The 20,929-nt window shown below is 34.4% G+C and overlaps 1 protein-coding gene and 1 long non-coding RNA gene across 2 annotated transcripts in view; both read right to left on the bottom strand.

The window, feature by feature from the left end:
- Positions 1-20,481, bottom strand: part of LOC141483653 (twitchin-like) — a 437,930-nt gene extending 417,449 nt beyond the window's left edge. The window contains exon 1 of the mRNA XM_074178426.1: positions 20,354-20,481. Coding sequence (XP_074034527.1) covers positions 20,354-20,449 — 96 coding nt within the window. The 5' untranslated portion in view covers positions 20,450-20,481. The remainder of the gene's footprint in view (positions 1-20,353) is intronic.
- Positions 906-2,067, bottom strand: LOC141483655 (uncharacterized). The gene is made up of 2 exons (XR_012466210.1): positions 1,844-2,067; positions 906-1,540 (listed from the first exon to the last, which is right to left on the bottom strand). It is a non-coding gene; the product is annotated as an uncharacterized lncRNA (long non-coding RNA).
- Positions 20,482-20,929: the final 448 nt, after the last annotated feature.

The following is a 20,929-nucleotide window of genomic DNA, read 5'->3' as shown; positions in this document are numbered from 1 at the left end:
AACGTTCTTATTATGATTATTGTTTTGTTTGTAGGCCCCACGTTGGGCGCCAAAAATGTGACGCCAAATTCCGTATCAATCTTATTTCAACCCGAATATAAAAAAATTAACTGCAAGTCCAAAGGATTCTTGAAATACGAACTACCTCAAGATATCAATGGTTGTTGAACCATCTAAATTTCCGACCTAGTCCAGGAATGCAACACAATGTTCCTAAGTATGTACAATTACTAAAGTACCAAACTTCGGAACTAGTAGAAATCGAAAAATATCTGTAAGTCCGAATAAATTTCAAAGTGCGGATCTATTTTGAAATATCAACAATTGTTTAAGTGTCAAAACTCGGGAGAACAATACAAATCAAAAAATATTTCTACGTCCTGAGAAATTTCAAAGTGCCAAAATATTTCAAAGTACCAACAATTTTTAAAGTATTAAAATTCGGGAAATAATGCAAATCGAAAAATATTTCTAAGTTCGACGAAATTTCAAAGTGCCGAAATATTTCAAAGTATCAACAATTGTTAAAGTATCAAAATTTCGGGAAAATAATGCAAGTCGAAAAATATTTCTAAGTCCGAAGAAACTTCAAAGTGCCGAAATATTTCAAAGTATCGACAATTGTTAGAATATCAAAATTCGGGAAAATAATGTTATTTTGATAGGGGCTGGCTTATTCTACCCCTGAAGGCGAAAGGGCACTGGCATGGGCCGTCCTAGCTTTGTAACAGTGGAGGAGGCTGGGTTCATAAGAAAGTTCTTAATCATCAGGGCGCCACAAGGTTTACCTCACCATCCAGTGCCTTTTCGTAATGATCCACTCACGAAACCTAGAAATAGTGGAACACAATGATGTCGAGTAACTAGAAATTCAACGGGTAGGTATGTCTAGTGAAATCAAAATATAAAGCCATCAACACTGTTTATTTTCACCCATATAGCACGACAATCCTGCTTACATAACGTTAGACGGTAACTATGGTAATGGGTAAGCAGTCAGAAATATTCAGGGTGGAGTAAATGGTGAAATTAGAAAGACAAGTGCGATGAAGTTATAGTCAGGGGGGTATGGCCATATCACGTTTACAGGATCCACCCCTTTTAAAACAAGCATTCAAGTGCGTGGTCAGGGCGAGACTTCAATAGAACAGTGTCCGACAGCCCAAATAAATACCCTAACTCATATATAGTAATGATAGGTAAATAAACTATTGATGTAGTTCAAGGAACGAGTCCCTTGTATGACAATTCATTAAATTTACAATTTCTAAATACTTTAAACGGAACAATGACCCACTGAGGGTCTCAAAACGCGAAAATGTACAAAAAAATAACTATTCTTTCGATATGGTCAAAGTCGGTTCAGTTGAAAATAATAATTGAATACCAGGAGTAAACATCATTAATGGTACTTGCTGCAAAAAGGGCGGTTGGCATTTCCTGTGGATTCTAACTCTGCTTCAATGGACAGCTCCTGTGTTGGGGCCGAAATGACTTTACTGGGCCACAAAGTCCATATTTTATGCCCTGCACTAGAACCCTGTGAAATTCATACTCTTTCACGAACAGTTGAAAGAAAAATGAAAAGAAATCAATATGATTCTCACTTAAGGAAACCTTTCTATAAGAAAGCAAAAAAACGACTAAACTAGAATAATGTTTAGTTTTATACACAAAATATCATAATACCATCAAGAAAGGCAGAATTTTCTCTCCTCACGGCTTTGGCAACAAATAAGTCCGCTGAGGTGAATCAAATGGTCAATGCGATCATCCAAACCTTCAACAAATGAGTGATGGTGATGCTAAGAATACCACCCAAAATGGTGGAAAATAAACTCACGTGATATGCAAAATGATCCCAGCTAAACTGGACGGGCAGTCACCTTAACCAACAATTGTCGTCACTGAAACTATACGACTCAAATGCCGACAACTTGCCCAAAATTATACAGGCGAAGTGAAATCCTGGAATCGTATTCCAGAAGGTATAATACAAAATTACCTCAGCACTTCAACACCTGTTGCATACCAGAAATCACGTTTTTCCGTCGAGAGAGGCTAAACTTTCACTTTCCACTCTCGAAATGTTCCCCTACTAGTACATTCTAGGTTGGTGTGCGCGCTCACCACCTAATTAATTCAACCTGAGGAACTGTCCACGCCATCCAACAGTGACTAGATTACTCACCTATTTAGCGAAAACAGTATGCTAGCAACATAGCACTTCATTCAGGCAGAAACTGAAGGGTGTTCTACACTAGGATAATTTACGGTCATGAAGACAATTGCAGATTATAAATATGAAATGGGTGATTCGTCTTAATGTGAAAAATAAACGTAACACATTTCATCAGCTCATTGTTTATGACTTTTACACTTTTTGCAAGCGTCCCTTGAATTCATGATTTTCGGACGATAAAAAAATAATTTGACCTGAAAGGCACTTGATCACCAGAGTACTGAATCAGTTAAGTACAAAGAATTTGTAATTCATTTCTAGTATACCTATAAGTACTTATAGTTTCAACTATATCTTCCGATGAAAGATACTATGAAATAACACCACAAACTAGAAAGAACGAAATAGACAAGCAACATTGTTGATGAAGTTATTATTGCTTTGGAATATATGTAGTTATTCATACACTGTATCATTGAATGGAATAAAAACACAAAAAAATCGAGATTAAACGAATCAACAACAATGACGTCTTACGACTCAACTTCGGTAAACATGACATTATACAGACATGCTCGAGGTTGAAATATATCAACTAATTTTTTCCGTTCATATAACTCGATTTTATTGAAAAATTCTTTCATTTTCTGCATTCCATCAGAATGCGAGTACACATCTGGTCCATATATGAAGTTCATCTGATGAACCACTGAGTTGAATAACTGGGCCATGATTAGTTGTTTGGCTAGAGGCTGTGTCTTGTAGGCATCTATAAGTTCGTTGATAATTCACCGACGCAGACAATTTCCCAGCATAAACTCCACTGGGGCAGACTTTTGCCATCATCACATTGTTTGTTGGGATGGAAGCACTCATGGTGATTTTGTTGACACCAACTTCAATAAAAACTGTGGTCCTCCTAATTTGCTTCAGATGTACTTTTGGATAATATGACTTCTTCTTTTTGAGTCAATTAAATTTTTTTAATGTCACAACTTTTTTCGGATAAGTTCCCGTAATGAACTGGAGCACTAGTTGAAGACATACAGAAATTATAATTTTTCTGGAAATTGAACACCCAAATTTTTGTTTCGAACTGGCAGTATCTGCTCACTCTTGGGTGTGCTGGATTTAATATTTAATTTTCTGATTTTTTATGATCAAATAATTGATTTTTTCGTAGATCAGACTATGGGTTAGTGGTTTCCTTGTATGAAAATGTGAAAAGGTAGAAGATCTTGAAGCTCTCCTGATACACAGGTAGGTCAGCTTTTGAATATTACTTGATGTAGTCCAATATTCTGCCTCTCACGTCATGTTCCAGTAACCAATTATGGATAATTTCAAAGCAATTTTTTTATCATAATCCACAAACATTTACTGGAATGAAAAATTTCACAAAAAAGGAGGTGAGTTAGAAAAAATAAAACAAATACCGATTTAATTTTACTCGTGGAATATACATACAAGTATACATAGAGAGGAAATCACATATCCCTGGAGAATACTCCAGGCTTATTAGGCTATGGAAGGCAAAGTCGGCTATCAGTTCGAATACATCATGATATGTTCATTTAAAAATTCCCAATCCAACGCAATAGAGATTGCGAAAGGTATAGTTTTTCTGTGGGTCTGTATGTATTCCAATGTTGTGTCTCATATACCATGCCATGTTTCGGTAGCCCATTATTGATAATTTCAATTAAACTTTCATAATCCACTGATTTGTCAGAAAAATTCGCAGAGATTTCTCAATTGAAAGAAAATAATAGCGTTACTCGAAGTGAAAAAAATTACAAATTACAAAACAAATTGAAAGAATAACCGAATAAACATGGTATTTCGTTCAGAGAAATAAAGATGTGTTCAAAAAACTGATTTTCAGAATTAAATGTCGAATTTATGATTGTTTATCAGAACGACAATATATTCAATAGTGTTTCACGAGTTTCTCAAGAGTACTCTCTTGATGAATTACTTCTTTTGAATTGTTAGCACCAAAATTGAAAAAATTATATTTTTGCTCAATCTGATTCGGTATCATCAAAAAAAAGCGAAAAGTTGTTTTGAATTCCCTCAAAAGATCACACAGAAGTATAGGATAATACAGAGGGAGAGTAACATATTCGTGTGAAATACCTCTCATCACTTGATGTGAAATCGAAAGTTGATCAATAATTCGAACTTATGATGCACTGTTTGGAACCTTTGGTGTAGTAATGAATATTACTGGAGTTTTTTCCCAACACCAAATCGTTATTTTCAACACCTCGACACGTGCTTCGATCACCAAGTGATCATCTTCAAAGAGGAAGATTAAAATCTTTAAGAAGATTAAAATAACGATTTGGTGTTGGGAAAAAACTCCAGTAATATTCAATAATTCGAACTCGGCATTTAATTGAAGCTCCCGAATCCAGCACAAAAGGGATTTTAATTTGTGATCCTATTCAATTTCTGTGAAATAAGGATGTGTAATTAGATACAAGTATGCAAAAAGTCCATGTTACTGGGTTTTAAGTTCTCCAGCTTCTAAAAACAGTAGTAAGTTTCTCACTTAGCATTTTTGTCATTCACTCGTAAGCAAGGCACGTTAAACTGAAAACGATAGTTTGAAGGGTCCATTCTATACCATTATTCAAGATCAGGTATTAACGTGAAGTTTTTTCATGTTTAGGAAAATTTTAGGCCATTTGGTAGGCATTTTGTATCTGTGACAAACAATGATTTAGCAATGTTCTATTGAATGTGTTGAATATAGATGGAATATCATCAGAAACAGCACTGCTATTCATTTTCATCCTTTGGATGGAGTTTTAAATATTTTTTTTCCAATATTTCAAATATTTTTGGCTTGATTAGCAGCGAAGGAAAAATCACCTACGACTTCAGATTAGTGAATCAGTAGGTACTACTTTCAAAACAAGCACTGTCTCCAAACACCCGAACTGCAACACTTTCATCGACGTGGGTTCTATAAATCAACATGACGTTATCTGGAGATGAAATAAATTGAGTTATCTCCTGAAGACTTGGTCAGTGAAACCTGCTTCGAGAAGTGTTACACAGTTCTGGATTTATGTATTGCCAATAGTTCCAGTTATACTTTCCATTAGCCACTATCATATCTCTTTTGTGAGTAAATTATGCATTTTAATTCTGTATGTGTGACAAAGTTTTTGCTTTCTATCATTTCTGATATGCCTAGTAATTCACGTTTCTCTATGATCAAATCGTTTTATTTCTTAATATTATCACTCCAATGTGTTCAATATTCCATCCCATCCCCGTGAACCAAGCGCGATCATGGAAGATATCCAGTGAATCATAGATCAGCACATGTTTACGAACTGATCATGATAACTTTTGATTGCCGTGACGTCACTCGTCAACAGGACTTGAAGAATTTATGAAACAGTCTACTGATGTGTTCAGTGACTGTCTCAACTTCAGCCAGAGTATCCCGTTTTACCCAACTCTCCCCTAAAGCAAAACGCGTTTTAAATAGAATGCATCCAACACATTCACTGATTATCATCATGAATACTGATATGTGATATTTTGATTCACATTCAGTAATAAAAATTAGAAAACTTTGTAGTTCAATGAATATTAAAATGTTATTCAATAGTGGATATCATTTTGTAGCAAAATGAATTTTTTGAAATCATGTTTAAGATATATCGTTCATTTTCTCTCAGTAATAAAAAAAGCATTTAGAAAACTAAACATTTCTTCTCAGTTAGGCCTCTATGGGCGACCGAAGAAGAAAGGAAATGAACTTTTCACTATTAACACCAAGATTCCATTGAACGCGACCACGTTAAAACGACGATCGTTTCGATAACGAAGACGAACGTACTGGAAAATCCGTCATCTCACGTCAACCAACGAGAGGGGCAATCCATATCTGTGATTAATGACGTCGAGAAACACGAAATGGTGCTTTACATCACTCCGGGACTCCGGGCGAAATTTTACATTGTCGAGGAATTCGTCCTGAAATATAAGCCTGCAGTGTATAAGAGGTGAACTACCAGATCGGTCATAATGGGTGAGAGGTCAATTAGCTTTAATAATCCTGGGAAGGCGGACTCGAAATGTAATTTAATTTCATTAGAAAGACTGAAGACTCATCGAGCAAGAGAAAGGGGGAAACGAATTGAAAGGAATGGTAATCATTTTGGTTTTATGGTATTCCGTTGGAAAATCCTGAAAATTACTAGATAATTATCCTTTCTCTGATAATCTAGTTCTGAAAATGGCGTTTATTGACGTAATAAAAATTTTATCGTCTCCAATCAACCTTCTATATCTGATGAATGAGATTGAGATCTGATAACTGGGATCGATTCATGAAACTGAATTTTTGGATGCTTCTGAAAGTCTGGAAGTAGCAGAATGTGGCATAAGAACTATGAATTGTGGCGGAGTTCCTATTCCAAAAAGCCCATTATTTGTTTATCATTATATGAATCGTTCTGTTGAAATCATCGAGAACTCTCACTAGGAAATTTGTTGCAAACTTCTCCTCGGAATCATTGATGTATGTCTGAAACTGAAAATGGAAGTGTTCGCTGTTAGATATACAAAAACACTATAGTATTAGAGTGAGGAATCAGTCTACTTCATCTCATGAAGAAAAGTATTTAAGTCCTGATTGGTGCTTGTTTCTCAACGGAGTTGAGATCCACAAAATCCCATACCAAACTCCCTGAACGGAAATAGGTACCTTAGCTAGTAACTATCGATGATGATCTTGAATAAAATTAACCGAAAAAGCTTGTTTACAGCTATCACTTCAAATTTTGAGATATGTAGTATTCGTTTACCTGAAGGCTACGATACGAAATGAAAACAAGACCCCGTGTTTTGATTTCGTATCGGATAAATGAAATGATGACAAATGTGTATTCCTTCATTGTCTAATGATTTATTCTCAAAATACATATCACAATCGAAGACAATAAATCTTTTTAAATGATTCAATTTCAACACGTGATGAGTAGAATTTGAAACATGCCCAATGAGAACACTTTACTTTAATCAGAACAAACTTGTTATCTCTCGACGCACATCTCGTTAACCAAGTTAGCATTATCAAGAGATGACTGAGATTATGTAGTCTAAGACTACATAGATAAATATCACTGAGACTACGTCATCTCCTGATGATGATAACTTGGTGGGCGTAACGCCCGTTGATAGAGAGAGCATTTTTGTTCTGATGAGGAAAAAGTGTTTTCAATGGACGCTTCAGCACATTTATTCATTTATGTCAATATTTTATTTCATACATCTGAATATTGTACTCGTTACTAAGAAAATAACGGACAAATGTTAGTATTGAGATTATTGATGGTATTTCATTATAAATCAGTACAACTCCAGCACACCTCATATATCTCGAAGCTCCTTACATAAGATGAGTTCCATAGGTTCGTTAAAATCCGAACGAAATGTTTTGTGAGAGTCCTACTAACTTTGAATTAAACAAGATTAAACAACTTTCCAAACATAAACCTGAACGAATCTCTTTATAATCCTCGAGACTCGTGAGTTGAGCCTTGTGCTCGTTCCTGCTATGCTATATTTCCCAGTTTTATCTTGACTTCCATTTTAAAGTGATCATTTCGGTAGGAGATGAACAAATTTGATTATGGAGCGATTGGCAGGTAGAGAAATTTGTTTTTCATTATCGTCATTTCAAAGTTAGAGTAACATGAGTTGGTGTTTCAGGAAATCTCAACTGGCGACAAGAGTGAAGGTTCAGTCAATAAATCTTCAATATGAACTACATATTACATTTGAACGCATATTCAGTTGGAATATAAATACTCAAATTCAATCATGAGAGTGACAAGTTTTGACACAAAATCCGTTGTGAAACCTTCAATCATCTGATTGAAATTGTCATTTTTTTCAATAGAGTTGGGAAGAATTGAACAATAGAATGCGAAAAATTGTTTTTCTCGAAACTAGTGAATGAGCTGTATGTCACTATTCACATTTATAAGGTTCTTATTGTCGTCACAAAAAGGACCTAACACAGAAAACTAGTTGATTCAATGAGTATTAACTTCTTGTGAGTACCTATCATAGAGAAGTACTGCCTCTTTTTAATACTGCTGTAGACAATTTCCTCATACTAAAAGCACTGTCGAAATCTTTCATTTTGGAATATTCTGATTTTTTTTCAAATTTTGCCACAAATTGCCATTGAAGAAAGACCGGGATATGTTTCCCATATCAATCATTTTCCAAATGAAGTTGATTCCTACATTTTCTGGAATCAAGTGCACCGTAACTGATGAATTTCAATACCGACGTTTCCCACTCAGTGTCGGTCCTTTTCACGAATACGTCTAAGAATAGCAATTTATTGGAATATTTGAAAAAGGATGAATTCATGAAAGATATCAATACTAGTATTTCTAGTATGAAGGGTGCTTTAATAAAATCGTTTGCAGAAGTCATCAAGGAGTTGTGGTCAGAAGATTCATTTGATAAAGTAGTAAATACAGCCTCCTTAAAAAATCAGATTCAAAGTTTTGCTCCTTGATTCATGGGTAATTCCCATCAAGACGCCCAGGAGTTTCTCCGTTGTCTTCTAGAAGGATCACATGAAGAGGTTAATATAATTAATGAGAAACCTAAACCAATCTCAACGGAGATTGACGAAAAATTGAGCGACAGCGGAAATGCACAAGAGTCATGGCTCACATATTTGAGGATGCATAACTCTAAGATTGTAGATGATTTCGTTGGCCAATTGAAATCCACGATGGAATGCACACACTGTGGATACTCTTCAGTAACATTTAATCCTTTCTGGGATTTGTCTCTCTCCATACCACAAAGAACCGACCAATTGAGTTTGTGGCAATGCTTAGATTGTTTTACAAGAGAAGAAACTTTGGATGGAATTGAAAAACCGACGTGTTCGAAATGCAAGGAAAGGAGAAAATGCATAAAGTCCCTATCAATCCACAAGTTTCCCTATATTTTAGTAATACATTTAAAAAGATTATCTCCAACGGAAAGTAGAGGCAAATTGAATGATGTCATCGAATTTCCTCTAGAAGGATTGGATATGGACAATTTTGCAGAAGAAAATGTGGCTACTTGTTATAATCTATATGCACTTTTAAATCACAGTGGGACTACTAACAGAGGACATTATACAGCATACTGCAGACACCCGTATACTAGCGCATGGCACAAATACAACGATTCACACGTGTCAACAATTTCACCAAAGTCGCTTGTGAGTGGAGAAGCATACGTCCTCTTTTATGTAAAGGATGGAACAAAATCGCGCCTTCAAGATAACCGAGGGAAAGTATAACTTTTAGTTTCTTCAATTTTGTAATTTTTTTCAACTTCTCATTTTTGTAAATAAAACTAATCATACTTATATATATTTATATATATATATATATATATATATATATATATATATATATATATATATATATATATATATATAAGAGAAACGTGCTTTCGGGCTCTGTAATACGAAGTAAAGTCTTGAGAAAGAACTAGGCATTATCATGAAAGATATTCAACGGAATGATTACTCAGAAATGATAATGGAACATACTTTGGCTAAAAGCGAGAGCCTCGCAAGGAAGAGAAGCCATAGAAACCAGTGTTTGCCTACATCAGAAGATTGTCGGAAAAGATGAGAAAAATTGAATCCAAGTGTAACATCAGAATTTGCTTCAGATCCGGAAACAACATCCGTAGCAGCTTCACGAAAACGGGATCACCAAACGCTGACTGCGATTTCAAGAATGGCATTCATTGGATACCTGTGAATGCTGCAAATCTTTTGTCTGTGAAACTGAAAGGCCATTGAAAATCCGCTTTGTCAAACACAAGACAAGTACCCAATGAAGAGAAACCAGCAGAAAAGTAGAGCATGTTTGGACTCATCAACATAACATTAAGGGGTCCGAAGCTGAGATCATCAATAGGGAGAAATACTGGTTTAGGAGGAAGTTCGGAAGTTCAAAGAAGCTGCATAGATGTTCAACGACGCATTCACACAAGCTAACGTAAATATACACAACATATGGAGACCCATAATCAAGCCAAATCTTCCGCCAAATCGGTGAAGCGGAGAGAGGAAAGTGGGATAGGTGAAAGCACTCGAATGACATATAGATAATCATCTCTTGGAGGAATAGTCCAGTCATCACCCTGAGACGATTGTTAATACTAACAGTCGAAACGTCGTAAAGTAACTTGACTTGAAATTTTTAAATTTCATTTCATTTCTAATTTTGCAATTTTCAATTTTTTTACTAATTTTCATTTTATTGTAATTTAATTTCGGTTTGACGTTCGGTTTGACGTTGGACTCGAGGCATTTCTTGTTGAAGTATATTTTGGCGTCTGTCTTAATGATCTGGTTGTTGAGTTTCTGGAATTCGTTCAGTAGTTTGATAGTAGTTGCGTTACCTTGTGGGGTGAATATCATTTTGATTGATGCAACTAATGCAGTTTGAGGAGTGCCTAGAAGATGACAGTACTACCAACTGTCGAATACGCTCGCATATAAATAATAGAAGATATAAAGCTTCAAATCCTTTTTGTAGAATTTAATATTGAAATAGAGATATATATATATATATATATATATATATATATATATATATATATATATATATATATATATATATATATATATATATATATATATATATTACTATCAATGTAAGTTATAGAAAGGATTTGAAGCTCTATGACTTCTATTTGATTATCTGCGAGCGCTTTCGACAGCTGGTCGTTCTGTCATCTTCTAGGCACTCTTTCATCTGAACGTGTTATCCTGTTGTGTGTCTTTTTATACGGTCCGAACGCCTCAATACAGGTACTTTTGTTCATTGCTTCTATATTGATTTGTATATTGTAAATAATTTTGATTGAGTATTGTATTTAGACTGTGTTCCATTTGGTTAATGTAGGTTTTGTCTATGTTTTGGTGTTTTAGTTTATCAGATATGATGTTTATACTTTCGTTGACTGGTATGTTGGAGTACATGTTTTTTATGTCGAATTAGAATAGTTTAGTGTTCGGGCTGACTTTTGTCGTTGAGATTCTGTCTGTGAGTTCCATTGAATTTTTGACGCTGTGGTTGTTGTATCTGTTGATTTTGTTTTTCAGTTCGTCGGCTATGATTTTTGAAATTTTGTATGAAGGTGCTTTGGTAAAATTAATATAGGTTTATTATCCTCATGTATCTTTATCTGTGCGTTGAGTTTTGGTGCTTTTGGGTTGTCGACTTTGTATCTGTTCAATGTTTTGTTGTAGAAGATCTGTTTGTTGGATTTTATTAGTCTATTAATTTATCTTTCAAATTTTGTGGTTGGATCGTGATTCATCGTACTGAAATCGTTTTCCGTTATGTAATTGTTCACTTTCATACTTGATTCCTGTTTTTCAATAATAACTGAGGGGTCACTTTTGTCGGCTTCAAATGCTATGAGGTTGTTAGAGATCAATTTCCTTTTTATTGATTTGATGGCTTTCGTGATTGCTGGTTTCTCCGGAGTCATTTCTGGTTTTATGATTTAGTCTTTTTCTTGAAAAGATGAAAGCTTATTGATTGAAACATGTGTCGAGGTGTTAAAAATAACGGTTTGGTGTTGGGATAAAACTCCAGTAGTATTTCAGTCAATTTTGGTCCGAGTCAATTATTTCAACATCCAGATCTTCTAATAGGGGACAAAAACGATGAATAAAGAGACGAATTCAAAGGTTTCTGTTGAAGATATTGAAAATACGTGAGAGCTGTTGGTTGTGGGTTAGTATCCATACTTCTGATGGAGGGATAAAACCAGCAATGTTATATAATGAAGAAATGTGGTAAAATGAGTGAAACTAATAAATCTACAACAATCAGTTGAAATGTAGAGTTTCATAGCAAGACAGCTAACTTTTCGTTTTCAAAATGGTTTTCAATGTTTCTGTGAAATATTATGTAGAGTTCCGCTCCTGATGAGACTACTCGAATAATGAAACACGTGTCGAGAAAAAAGTTGCAATCTCTTGTGCAGAAATATTTTTTGTTTCGAATCCATTCCATGTCAAGGATTCAAGTTTTTTCTTTCTGTATGCATTACATGTTTCCTAGTAACTTCACGAGGTTTTACAACTGTTACTAGAGAAAAAAATATAGAAAATTTGTTCGATTTTCAGTAGCTCTTCTCGTATTCTTCATCTCACTTAGTCTATATTCTCTTAGTTATTTTTATTGAATAACATTTATTTTCTAACAAATTATTTTCGTTTTCTCTGAGCTATCACGATTTAGGTCAAAAAAAAAATTGAAATCACTCTGTCCATTATTTGGACCCGTTCATATTCACCATTTTGAGCCGAGAAGCTGATCAAACTGAAATCGAGGTTATATACTTAGTACAAGAAGAGTGAAAGTAGGTCTTCAGTAATGTGAAATAAGAAAAATTCATTACGGAGATATTCTCATTACGGATCTGTCATTGTTCTCAGCAAATTGAAGCACTTTATTGTCACACGTCCCATACCAGTGTCATTGAAGTATGAGTAGGACTTTTTTTACTAGTTTCTTTGGTGTGAAATGTTTGTTTGCTCAACCAATGAAAAGAGATTTTACTATTCATGAAGTTAGTTCTATCCAAATCATATAAATAATTTGAAAGTGGTAACTATATTAGTCAAAAGAAGCCAACACATACCAGAAAATATTTTTATGAAAACATTTTCAACAATGAAAATGTCAGTTTATGAACAATGGGTTATTTCTGGACCATTTCCACAACATGATAATAAATTCATTTTATTAATCTAAATAAAACGACTTCGAAAGTGTTTTCTATTTCGAAAATAACCATCGTTCCAAATGAATAAAAACTACTCTCCACGTGTTACTCGAAACAATAGAAAATGGTCAACATACCCTTTACCAGAAGACAAATGGCTCGAATTCAGTCGGAAATAAAACGTTTTGACAATGGTAGTATGACGGAAAATGATAAATATTTCCTATATATCAGAGTGACCTCGTCCAACAGTAACATGAAAGAATGCTTGTAGCGTTTCCAGTAAGACCTCGTGAAAAGGAAATTTCGGAGGACTGATGAATTGGTCGTGAAAGAAATGAGAAAAAGGCGCAGAGAATGATATTTTTCTCAATTCCTCTAATCATAGTAGGACGTGAAAAAGTGTGAAATAAATAAACGGACCATCACTTTTTCTTTCGCTCCTGAATTTTCTTTCTATGACGAAAATGCTTCAAGGGGATTCATTCCGATAGTCCGGGGGATTGGATTTGATTCAAAAAAATGTCATTGATTAGAGAAAAGTTGATTTATTGAAGTTCTTGAGATCATTTTGATTTTTCTGGATTGCTTGTCGATAGTACTGTTACTACTCAATATGTCGCCAATATTCTTTTCGACTAAAACACTATGAATTTTTTTCCAGAATGTGAACAGTACTTGATTCATTAGGATCAGTAGTGTGTAACTTGTCATGTTTTCCATTCCAAATTGATTATCAAAAATTGAATATTCAATAAATGATTTCAATGAAAATGATAGAGATATTTTTAGAGTAAAATTGTGGAGTAAACTACAAAAAACAAAATAATTTTTCGAAAGTCGTTCGGATCTGATATTAACGAATTCGAATAAAGTTAATGCAATGGTTATCATGAAAAAACTTAATTACATTGAAAAATCTCAAGATAGTCTCAACGATGATGAATCATATATCACACTCAAAAATGATCCCATATCAACTATACAACATAAAGCAAACAACCTGATTTCTGATTTGAAGAACTCAAAGATCTTATCAGTAATCAGCTGCACTGCAAAAATTAATCTTGTGAAATCACATAAAATTCCGTTGGCCTTTTTTTAACCAACGTAAAATAATGTGATATCACAGGGATTTCTGTGAACGTCATATTATCAAATGAATTCGGTGAAAACTCCTTGTCAATTTACATATTGTGTCATGTAATTTTCAGAATCTCCTTTGTAATTTTAGACCATAAAGGCAGGGAATCACATGACTTATTATGAATGTATTATAGTATTTATAATGTAGAAATCTATACTCACTTCTAATTGTCATTTGTAGTATCACATTGAATAAACCCCCATTCACGAGACTTATTATGTATGAATTACATCGTCAGTTGTATGAAATTCTATATATACTGTGTGATTGCAGTATGCTAAATTACATTGTACTTCGTAATAAAATATTATTTTCATTTCTATTATTCTACTACGTTTCCAAAACTCCAAGTATTGTTAGGAAGAAAATTGGTTATAAGGGTGATTATGAACTTTACTCTGTACAGTATTGAGAAAAATTTAAAAATTAGGAAATTATGTTCTTCCATTAGACAAGTTGAAGATATTATGTTAATGATTACTATTTCCTATTTGACAATATATTTGCCCTGTTTTCAAATTGAGGATCTTAAAAATATGGTAGACATTGCAATATATAATATATTTCGAAGTACTACGATCTGAAATGAAATGAATGAAGTTACACATGAGATATGTATTATGTAGCATAGAAACGTTTATTAGGTTTGATGAAAACATATTCTTATCTTATTGTGACATTAATTTATTCATGAAGTTGAATACTTTTTTCACACAGGATATTTTTTTTACTTCGATTCCTTATCTGGATGTATCTTCAGAAACATTCTCTGAAGAAATTCCAGTTAAGTTTCTAAAAACGTGTGCGTCTCGGGACGCCCAACAGAAGTGATAACTTGAACTAATCAAAGTTGAGCTATTCACCATTGATATTGTTTAACTGAGTAAAAGCTTAGATTATTACTTGAGTTTATGTATATTAACATGATAATGTAAGGAAAGGTCGTTCATTGTTGAAATATTTTATTGATTGTTTTTTGTATGTACATATATTATAGCCAATTTTTTTCGCAGGATTAAATAGTGATACGTACACAATATCAGTATTTCAACAGTTCGGACTCCCATTTTCTGATATTATATGAAATGATTTGAAATACCTGAAAAAACTAATGAAAAAGAAGAATTCAAACAATAAAAGCTGGAAATAACAACTATATTAAGCAATTAAGCAAGCTATTTCTGACATTTTTTTATTTATTCCTTTTCATTAGTTCTTTCAGGAATTTCAGATCATTTCATACAATATCAGAAAATGGAAGTCCGAACTGATAAAATTCAACAAGAAACATTATCAATCACTTTCGAACGAACAAAATCAGTATCATCATTTACAAGCCACGTCTCACATAATGAAAGAATATTACGTGCTTGCTGATTACGGAGCGGGTGTTAGCATCATCATCCAACGACCACTCCTCACATCGTGGAGTAAGTGATCATTGGGTCAGAAAATCACGTGCCCTGAGCAAGCACAGTGAGCCAAGAATGGCAGCCATCTGCATCTGTCCGGCTAAGATTTCTGCCTTAGTACGGCAAGCCGGTATAATTTCAAGAATCGAGAGTAGAGAAGGTATCAGTCCACTAAGGACTCCAATAATCAGAATAACCATCTTGACAGAGTGATCTGGATAGAGTCTGCGGAGTTCGAAGAGATAATCTTGATATTTTATTCATTTCTCCTCCACTTTTTGAACTTTATTCGTCTCGCCAGGAGCGGAAAACTCCACGACAACGACTATATTAGGCTTATTAACTTGTACGAGCCTGAGGGTGCGAAACAAATAGTTTCAATAAATTCGGCACTTCTCGTTTCCTACAACGGATTCAATATCCCTCAGAGCGTAGGGCAACACCGGTGTCTCGTCAATACCGTAAGAGTTCCATAGATGGTAATATAGCCCCGTTATGTCGATGGATATAGGCCGAGATGGCATATGCTGGACATGCTGAAGCAAGTTCATTAGGGTCTCGGACGCCTCACGGCAGGTTCTGCACCTTGTGTCAGGAATCTCTATACCCATCACGCGACTGCGGTAGACTAAGATGTTGAAGACACCATCCTGGCAAGCCATGATGAACACCTCAGTTTCCGACTTCAGCCCACTCGACCTGAGGAAAGCGAAAGTCAGGCGCTTCGATAAGCCATGGTCTTCAATGTTATTGAAGAAGACCCCATGCATTGGCTCATCCTTGTGTTTTCGCAGAAGTGAGGTGATCTCTTCGGGTTCCAACCTGGTGAGAGTTAAAATCACCTTGTTCAGTGTCGAAAACTAAACTGAATTCATCAGCTGCTCGGGCAGCTGCCCTGAAAAGAAATGCTCCAATTGCTGCCCACTCATGGTTGCGAACCATGCAGAGAAGGGAATCCGAACTCCTGGCGACTTCACAGGCTACATCCAATACCATTCTATCATGTAGACACTCCAAACTCAAAAGTCCACGGCCTTCCTGTTGTCGGGGGAACTAGCATCGTGGAACGGACGATTTGGAATGCAAACTCCTATAGAGATCATCATTTTTCGGGTTCACATTGAATTGATACAGCTTCTTATGAGTCCACTCCACTACTCCAAACGAGTAGAGTAAGATTGGAATGGCAAGAATATATGTTGCAGCAACTTTGTTTTTCCCCGATAGTTCACATGACCAGTTCTGTCGAAGTTCATGCTGATACTTGCCGCGGAGAGAGTTACTCAGTGCTGTAACCTCTTGTGGGTTGCGTACCTCACGTACCTACACATAATTTACCAAATAGAAAAAAAATAAGTACCTAATGAATAAATATCATAAGAATCAATGAAACTTGTTTGATTCATAGAAATATTTTTATGAATCAAAGTGCTCCAGTATATGTATCAGTGTACCACAAATGTGGTACACTGATACATATACATATACACATTGATACAAATTTCAATTTTCAGTTAATAGAAATCATATTCTTTGTAATTGAATCTAACGGTTGATTTGACTTTGAAAAGTTGGTTGAATGTATATTGAATAGATTACAATTCTTGAATTGGATATTACTGTCGGTAGGTATTCTTCTATTGGGTCTAAGTAAAAATCATATCAAGGTGCCCGCACTCCCACTACGCTTTTCATATTCATGATCCTATGACTCAAATTCGAAAGAAAATTTCAGCACCTAAAAAATCGAATGTTTCTGTAACACAATGAAAAAGAATATTAATCTCCATTACACCGATCAACACAAACTTTCACTTTGACATTAAACTACGAAATTTCGATGAATCAGATCAATGATGAACAAAAAAACGAAGAATATGCCATGAAAAAGTGTTCACTCGTGTTAAAACAAAATGTGGAATTTGACTGCCTGGAGAATGATATTAAACAAGAAATTAGTAAAGTATCGAAAGAGAAATATGAAAATCTGGAAAAGAAGATAACAGTGCTCCACAACAAACAGAATTCAATAATGAAGAAATAGAATTGCTGGAAAAGGGATCAAAATTCACTCATATAAGACAATAGGAGCATGAAAGACATTATAAGGGTACAAGCTGAACTTCATATCTCAAACATCGCCAACATATTAGATAGCCCAACCCATCACAAAGTCGCAGAAATCATTGACAAAATTCAACCAGCCAACTATTCCAGGAATACGCTAAACGACTTAACAGAGAAAAAACCCACCGCAAACTCTTTTTCACAAAAGAACATGAAGAACAGTATAGTATGTTCAGAAGAACAAGAATATCTTCAAAAAATGCAAGAAGTGGTGAATAGATTAGATGTCACCATTCTTAGAAATTATCCAACCAAAATGTATTTCTAGCAAGCACCATGGGATATAAAAAAGACTATATGCATGACACCCCAGCCTCCAGAGATGTGAATATTGATCAAGCTCCATGAAGAAGGACATCCAGCCAGACCCGTAGAGTCATATTAAAGATGTCCCAACCAGTAAGTTGTTAAGATTTTGAAATTCATGATTCAGAGATCTCACAAAATTTAATCTTTTCAACATAGTTCTGAATTCAGTAGACCTAACTAACAAATTATCAAATTTGAACATCAAAAATAGTTTCAAACTAATATCATTCGACGTAGAAAACATGTTTCCAAACATTCCAACAGACAAATGCTTCCCCCTCGTGAAAGACTTATTAGATGAGTGTAATACAAGACCATATATAACTAAAGAATTCTGCATTCTTTTGAATGAATGTCTGAACCAAATTTCTTTCAAATATAACAATATGTACAAAACTCAGCCGTAATGTTGAGCTCGTTCTGGCAGACATTTTCATGGACATACTAGAAAATACCCTCATCCTCAATAACCGCCTTTCTCAGAAACATATTGTGTTTTGGTTCAAATACGTTGATGACAGACAAATTATTCAATTTTTAAACGTCCTCAATAGCCTGCATAACAAAATTGAATTCACAGTAGAAATCGAACAAAACAAGGAACTTAACTTCTCAAATGCATTGGGGGCAGTTTTGAATCTTTTTTCTTCACATCTAGTGATAAAGGGTGAGGCGAAAGTGGACCAATCCAGACTGGAAAAATCACAAAGTTACATTAGATCAGGCAGGAGATCAGAAATTTCTACCTGAAGGAACGATTATCAAACATGACACTGAAATATATGTTCGACACAAACTTTGCGGTTGAAGTATCAAACCGCGAAGAGTGGAAAATGAACAGACATCCTGAGAACATGTTCAGCAGAAACACCTGGTTTACAGACGGGTCAAAAACCGAAAATGGAACGGGAGCTGGAATTTAGTGTTTGTGACAGAATTTTCATTTCAGTAACGCTCTTGGTCAGTACACATCAGTTCTCCAAGCTGAAGTATATGCAACTGTGCAATACACAAAGAACAATATTTTGAGACCACAAGGTGATGAGCGGATCAGTATTTTCATAGTCAGGCTGTACTTGAGGTACTGACGAATCCGAAATGAAACTTCTGGGTCTAATGCCTTGAAGCATTGATAAAATTGACGGGCAGGAGTAGGTTGACTATATACAGGGTGTCAGGACACACAAGCATCGCAGGCAATGATGACACTGATGAGTGTTCAGACATGGATCATCAACTTTATATATATATATATATATATATATATATATATATATATATATATATATATATATATATATATATATATATATATATATATATATATATATATATATATATATATATATATATATATATATATATAATATAAATATATATACTTCCTGAACCAGTGAGGGGGAACCAAAGTCTTTGGTGAAGAAACAGGAAGGCAGGTGTGGAAGAAATATCAAAATGTACTCGAAAAACATACCGGAAAACATAAGTTTTTTATTTAACTTCACAGAGAAATGAAAATGATTCAAAAAAAGTAAGGATTAGCTCAAAAAAAACAGAATGCCACTTACTGGATACTGTGATGTCAACTATGTTCCAGAGTTTCAAGAAGCACAATGTTAGGTTTTGATTATATTATCTGTGGACTTCTACATTTGATCCACTTTTCCATCAAGCTTTTGAAGAAACAACAGAAGTTAACATTATCCGTTTGATCCATGATGTCAATTTAACTGAATGTGTATCTACGCGTGGAAAAAAAACATCTGATAATACCGATACCCACATTTTCTGATTCCACCATTATTATAGAAACTCTCAGGTTCACGAGACTTCCTTTGTAAGACCTGTGTTTCAATGTTTGAAGCTGTTGCAAACTATACATGTCCTCAGAAAGAGAGTGAAATATCACAAAATGAAAAATGCGTGATAGAGAGAATAAAGGAGCCAATAGAAAAAAAAGGTGGTGTTGGTGAGGTGAAGGTAATAAAAAGATATTATTTGTTATAGTATAGAAACGTACTCAACAAAACATTCTCGATAACATATTCATTTTGTTTCGGAATTATTCACTCACAAAATTATATAATCAGTCATTGGTCGGATTATACACTTGAATACAATCTATTTTTTACGAGTAATTTTTCAACAAAATATTGATATTTCATAATTTTTTTATATTTCAAAATCTATGTCGTCAATATTCATAAATAGATACAACACATACATGAATGAAAAATCAAAAAAGGAGTTTTGTTGAAGATTTTCAATAGATGATTGTTCATTCACTGTTCAGATCGCATAATACTCAAGTTCTAATTGAATGTGAGAAATTTACTACTATATTACATGACATGATCAAAAACTCACCTGCGAATTATGTGTCCAATAAATCGAAGGTGGAGGTTCTGGGCTGTGTTTTACCATACAAGTTAAGTTCATGGTACTACCTTTGTTGATGTACATTTCTGGACCACCCAGAAGAGTTGTTATGGGTTCTGAAATAAAAATAATGATATAGTTCGATAATGTCGAAACTGAACGAAAGTGTAGGAAAAAATGAAAAGAAGTAAATAGCCTGAAAGCATGTGATATTGAACGATAGTGGATTCGTAGATAATATTAATTTTGTCTATTATTTTTTGTCACACCCAGTTGAAATTTTTAAAATAGTCGTTTTATTTTCTTTACGATAAAACCATTCATCATAAAATGAAGAAAACAAAGAATTTTTTCAATCTGAAAATCAAGTGATAAATGATTTTTCACATGTTTTCCTCACATTTTTTTTCCACATGAAAGATTGAACCAGTTTATTTTTATTCTACCCGATGGACACTGATTTCTTCACTTCATGAAGAGTTATATATAAGTACGTACATATTTTTCCTAGTGGCTGTCAAATGTCGAAAAAAAACTGTTCATTATCAACAGACGATTGAAACT

The sequence above is a fragment of the Leptinotarsa decemlineata genome, unplaced genomic scaffold (assembly GCF_025532065.1).
Source record: "Leptinotarsa decemlineata unplaced genomic scaffold, Ldec_3_MD MMD2_tig00003798_RagTag_RagTag, whole genome shotgun sequence".
Taxonomy (NCBI): Eukaryota; Metazoa; Arthropoda; class Insecta; order Coleoptera; family Chrysomelidae; genus Leptinotarsa; species Leptinotarsa decemlineata.
The sequence above is the reverse complement of the archived record's forward strand: the minus strand, read 5'-3'. Positions and strand labels throughout refer to the sequence as shown.